Source organism: Lactuca saligna, chromosome 4, assembly GCF_052625555.1.
Source record: "Lactuca saligna cultivar CGN05327 chromosome 4, ASM5262555v1, whole genome shotgun sequence".
Taxonomy (NCBI): Eukaryota; Viridiplantae; Streptophyta; class Magnoliopsida; order Asterales; family Asteraceae; genus Lactuca; species Lactuca saligna.
The window spans coordinates 263,911,023-263,916,536 of record NC_136420.1 but is presented as its reverse complement, the minus strand read 5'-3'; the positions used below and the strand labels follow the sequence as shown (position 1 = coordinate 263,916,536).

At 35.7% G+C, this 5,514-nt stretch overlaps 1 protein-coding gene across 2 annotated transcripts; it reads left to right on the top strand.

The window, feature by feature from the left end:
- Positions 1–679: 679 nt before the first annotated feature.
- On the top strand, positions 680–3,608 carry LOC145043562 (uncharacterized). Of its 2 annotated transcripts, none has more exons than XM_078992258.1 (5): positions 680–1,080; positions 1,586–1,636; positions 1,975–2,108; positions 2,204–2,295; positions 3,341–3,608. In XM_078992258.1, the coding sequence occupies exons 1-5, from the start codon at positions 778–780 to the stop codon at positions 3,379–3,381; spliced, it is 621 nt and encodes a 206-aa protein (XP_078848384.1). In that variant the 5' UTR covers positions 680–777; the 3' UTR covers positions 3,382–3,608. The 2 variants fall into 2 exon arrangements, with proteins under 2 accessions (XP_078848384.1, XP_078848383.1); XM_078992257.1 differs by having other exon boundaries at positions 3,330–3,608.
- The last annotated feature ends 1,906 nt before the right edge of the window (positions 3,609–5,514 follow it).

Sequence of the window (5,514 nt, the reverse complement as noted above, 5' to 3'; positions counted from 1 at the left end):
TCAATCCGACTTAAAACGAATGAGTTTTGATTGTTTAAAAAGTTTCACATATTACAAAATTTTAAAAATCTTGCTGAAAAACTAAATTTTTTTAGTTTTGATAGCTCAACTTTGAAAGACTGCAACTCATTGAATATAATACCAAAATCAACAAAATTATAGTCTAAATTCACCTACAAACTGTAAATTAAACTTTGAAAAAAACCACGTGTCAATCTGACTTAAAATGAAGAGTTATGGTTGTTTAAAATTTTTCATAGATTACAAAGTTTTAAAAATGTTGCTGAAAAGCTGAAATTTTTCAGCTTTGATAGCTCAACTTTGAAAGACTGTAACTCATTGAATATAATACCAAAATCAACAAAATTATAGTCTAAATTCATCTACAAATTGTAAATTAAACATTGAAAAAAATCGCATGTCAATCCGACTTAAAATGAATGTGTTATGGTTGTTTAAAAAAAATTCACAAATTACAAATTTTTTTAAACCGGATCCAACCGGTTCTAAACCCGGTAAAAACCGGATCGGACCGGGAACCGGGATGGATTCCTAGAACCGAGAACCGGTCCGGGGGTCCAAAAAAACGGTCCGATCCGGTCCGGGTTCGATCCGGTTCACCGGTCCAAATGCTCACCCCTATTGTAAACCCCTATTGTAAAGAGTCCTATGAACTTGCTCAGTACGTACGTGAGGGTTGAAAGTGTAAATAAACGATACCATTGATGTGCGTGTTAATCAGCATCGTCTCGTTCCGGTGATTCCAGAGTTTAGACGATGATCAGTTCACTGAATCTGCGGCGGATTTCGTGCCCTTCCACCAAACTGGATTACGGCCAACAGTTTACCGGCAACGCCGTCACTCTCCATCCTTCGAACTTCCGCCGTCAACAACCGCACAATTGGCGCCTCGCTTCTCTTTCTACAAATTCAACCACTTCGTCCTCGTTCGAGCCTTCTGTTGCTTCTTCCACTACCTTCATTTCCTCCGTAGGATCTCCACCTTCGTCGCTTCCATCGCTATCGCAATGGAACCTCACCCAACGTCACATCCTCGTCCTCAATTTCATCGCTTGTGCGGTATCACTTTGTCTTTCCTCTATTTTTTTTGCAATGTAATTCTTCAAATAATTTGCTATCGTTTGAAATTACCATGGATTTCATTTTCCATGAATTTCAAGTTAAAGGCTTGTGATTGTGGGTATTTGTGTCTCAAGAATGCTAGCCTCTGAGTTTGTTTTCCCTTAATGCTTATAAATGATAATTAGGAATCCCTTGGTGACAAAATTAGCTGTGAATTGGAATTGTGCTTGGGGTTTACATCTTTGATGTGAATTAAGTTAACTGTAGATGCCTAGAGTGAGTGCGTAACCTTTCAATTCCCTAAAAATTGAGCTACATTTTGATTTACAAAATCTATATGAGTTTTGTCAAACATAAAGGAATTCATTCCAAACCTCTTTAATACAATACATGGGAGACCTGTTTATACTAAACAGAGAAATCATAACCAACTGTTTACAACTGATATGATGCTAGGTCTTGATCTTTAACTATTTATAACTCATTAACTCCTATTCTGCAGACAGCGATCTCAGCTACTTGGCTTTTCTGCTCTGCAATTCCTACACTTCTGGTTAGTTCTTGGAATCTTGAACTTTTTACCTTGCTGTTTACAATCATTTACAACTAGCATATACTAATATAGTTTTCCAGTTTTATCCTTTAACATAATTCCTGTACTCCAGTGTGATAATCTTGGTTTGTCCTTACATTGTCTCATTTGCACCAAAACATGGCTGATAAACATGACACAAATACCTTAGCATGCGTTTTTTTACACAAGAAACACGTTTTCTAGGCTATTTCTAATGATATAGACGAGAGGGCATTAACATCTTTTGCACAATTGAGGTTAAATATGTTGACCATTTACTCCTGTTTTGACTCTCGAATTTGGTTGACTGAATTCAGGCTTTTAAAAGGGCAGCAGAATCTCTTGAAAAACTTCTTGATGTTACTAGGGAAGAGCTTCCTGACACAATGGCTGCTGTTCGTTTATCAGGAATGGAAATCAGTGACTTAACAATGGAGCTCAGTGATTTAGGGTTAGCATTAGCATTAACATTCTTTTTTTCCCATTAAGTTATAAGTCTGGATAAAAAAGAAACAAGCAGCATAGTCAACTCTGATATTTCTGCAGGCAGGAGATAACACAAGGTGTTAAAAGCTCCACCCGTGCAGTTCGTTTGGCTGAGGAAAGATTGAGGCGATTGACAAACATGAATCCATCAGGTTAGTTGTTATTTGTTAGTAATATATATTCTCAACATTATCATTCCTAGTCCTACACACAAGGGTGAAATGGTCATTTCCTCTATCTTTAATACAAATATCATTTATTCATTTAACACTTTATCCAACTACTTTTTTTTGAGTAAATTACATGAATGGTCCCTATGGTTTAGGGTAATTTGCGTGTTTGGTCCCTAACTTATTTTTTTAACTCGGAAGGTCCCTAATGTTTGTTTTTGTTACGCGTTTGGTCCATGTCTTACCTAAAAAAGACTTTAATTTAAATAGAGAAAAATGATGGGGTTGGTAAGGTAATGTGAGGTTGAGGGTGTGTTTATTTAAATAAATTAAAAAATCAAGGGCAAAATAGTCTTTTTAGGTAAGATAGGGATCAAGTGCGTAACAAAAACAAATAGTAGGGACCTTCCAAGTTAAAAAAATAAGTTAGGGACCAAACACGTAAATTACCCTAAACCATAAGGACCATTCGTGTAATTTACTCCTTTTTTTTTTTTCATTGTTGTCTGGATAAAAAAAATACAAATAACAAATAAAGGGTAAATTTGTAAAAAAGTTGGGGCTTCTCCAACCAACACCAAATCCCATTTTTTGCACCATCTTTTTTTCCAAACCAAAACCACTTGTAATAATTATTACTTGTAATATTATGTTATAAATTTACATTAATTAATTAATTTGGTTATAATTGTGTGGTGTCAATATATTTTATAAAGTTAATGTAACAAAAAAGTTGCAAGATGAATTTGCAAAAAAACTAACAAATGTAAGGGGTATTTTTGAAAATCTATATAAGTTAAAAAAAAGAAAAAGAAGAATATATTTTTGGTGCAAAAAAAGGTATTATGAGTTGAAAATGGTCTTAAAACATACGGAGAAAGTCTCCTTTTCCTGATTTTAACTATTAAGTCGTTCTTTCTGCATTTTGTAAAAGAACCAAAGATTAAGTCATATCCACTTGAAGTCCATTAAGTCGAAAAGAAACAAGAGCTAAGTTTTACATCATCTTTACTTAGCATCAATGCAGGTGATGGTTCCAATGAAATCCGCAGGACCAGTGGTAGCTAAAACAGCAAGAGGAATACGGGAAAATATTGTGAAAAGTCGTGCTTTCATGCAAATGTTTTTCACAATTACCCAATTTTCCAAAGTAGCTATTAAGTACTTAATATCTCGAGCAAAGTCAAAAGCTTGATAAGATGAGCAAACACTCATATATGCTTATTTATGCTTAATGTAAGCTCTTGATGTAACTTCTTTTTCAGAGTGGATTTTGACATATCTTGATCTTACAACCCGGTTTTTAACAGAAAATGCCCTAAAAGTTGTTGAATGTGTCCTTAAAACCATGGTGTATTTTTTATTTATTTATATAACCCAATTCAAACAAAGTAAAGAGGTAAGTAATGATTCGATATTGACAAGGACTTAATGGTTGAAGTTATTTGTTTATATTATATTTTTTATGTATGTGTGTCATGGATTCTTGGATTTCTTTTAGGAAGTTGATGAAGTTAAAGCGTATAATTGTAAGGAAAAAACAAATGGTTTCCCCATATCTCAAGTTTAGTACCTATGGTTTAAAATTTTCATAGATGATCTTTATGTTTTCAAAACTTTTAACGATTGGTTTTTATTGTTAACTTCGTTATCTTTTATCCGTTAACTGTAGGGTATTTTTGTTGTTTCATTACCATAGGGACCATTTATGAAGTTTTTACTTACTTAAAAAAAAAAAAAATAACTATTTAACACAAAAAGGTCTCTCAAAAAAAAAAAAAATCTCTAACACCTTTTCTCCAACTCTCCAGTGATTTAAACACACTTATATACACACTAAAATAAAAAACACGTTATAGTTTGATAATCAACATGAAATAATCAATCATTTAAGTTGTTGGATTTCCCCTTAGCAGCTCTGTTTTTGTTTGAGATCGTCCACTTTTTTGTTTGGGAATGTCCACTTTTTTGAAGAGGTGATGATTTGACTATCATTTTGCTATGTTTTTATTGCGTTTTAGAACTGTAAATACAACTTTTCATATGGTTTCCATTCTAAACCTTTGAACCCCTGGGTCAATGTGATGCTTCAATTACCGACACTTGCACTACCTAATTTCAAGGAAGTATTTGATGTCACCACAGATGCCTCTGAAACAGGAATTGGAGCGGTACTCTCTCAGTCTGAGAACCCGATTGCGTTTTAGCAAGAAATTATGTTCACGTATGCAGGTTGCCTCCATGTATGTCCGGGAACTCTATGCAACCACATAAGCAATCAAAAAAATGGTGCCAATATCTTCTGGGTCGTCGTTTTCGGGTCTTCATAGATCAACGAAGCCTCAAACACATCCTCACCCAAGTCATTCCAACTCCATAACAACATAAGTAGGCAGCCAAACTACTTGGATACGATTTTGAAGTGTTTTACAAATTAGGGAAAGATAATCGTGTGGCAGATGCATTAAGCAGATAAGAAAATCACCAATTAATACCAATATCCTTTCCCACTTCACCATGGTTACAAGACCTCCGAGACTACTACACTACCACTTCATAAGGGCAAACATGGATGAAAAGAGTTTCCTCTACTCTGAACAACTGTTCCGTGGAGTGCGGTAATCATGAGGTCTCGGTGGTGTAGGGTAGAGGGTGGGTTAAATATGTGGTGAAATTCGTGAATTAGGTTTTGGATGATGGGATTGGTGTTAAGGTGGTTTATTTGGTGTGGTTCAAAGAGAAGAGTGTGCATGGATGCTATCGAATTTTTCTGAAGGAGATGGTGGATAGAGCTTGCTGTGACAGATGAGACAAGGGGTTCGCTAACTAAGGTGATGGCTTTGTTGTGGTGGTTGAATGTAATTTGAGGAATAGAAAAATCGGATATGATGGGTCCGAGAGAGCTAAGCCATTGGAGTCCCAACACGACATCAACCCCTCCTATTGGTAGGACGAAAAAAAGGGGTAGTGAATTGGCTGGTTGAAGGTGTAGTTCAACATCTAGGCAATATCCATGACAATGGATGTGGGATCCATCTCCAATCATAACTGAGAATGTTGATATTGGGTTGGTGGGTAATTTTAGGAAGGCAACGATGCGGGGTTGCACGATGTTATGTGTGCTTCCACAGTCAACTAGGACTGTGACAGGATGGCCATCAACATAACCTATCACTCGGAGGGCTTAGGGTGAAGATGCGC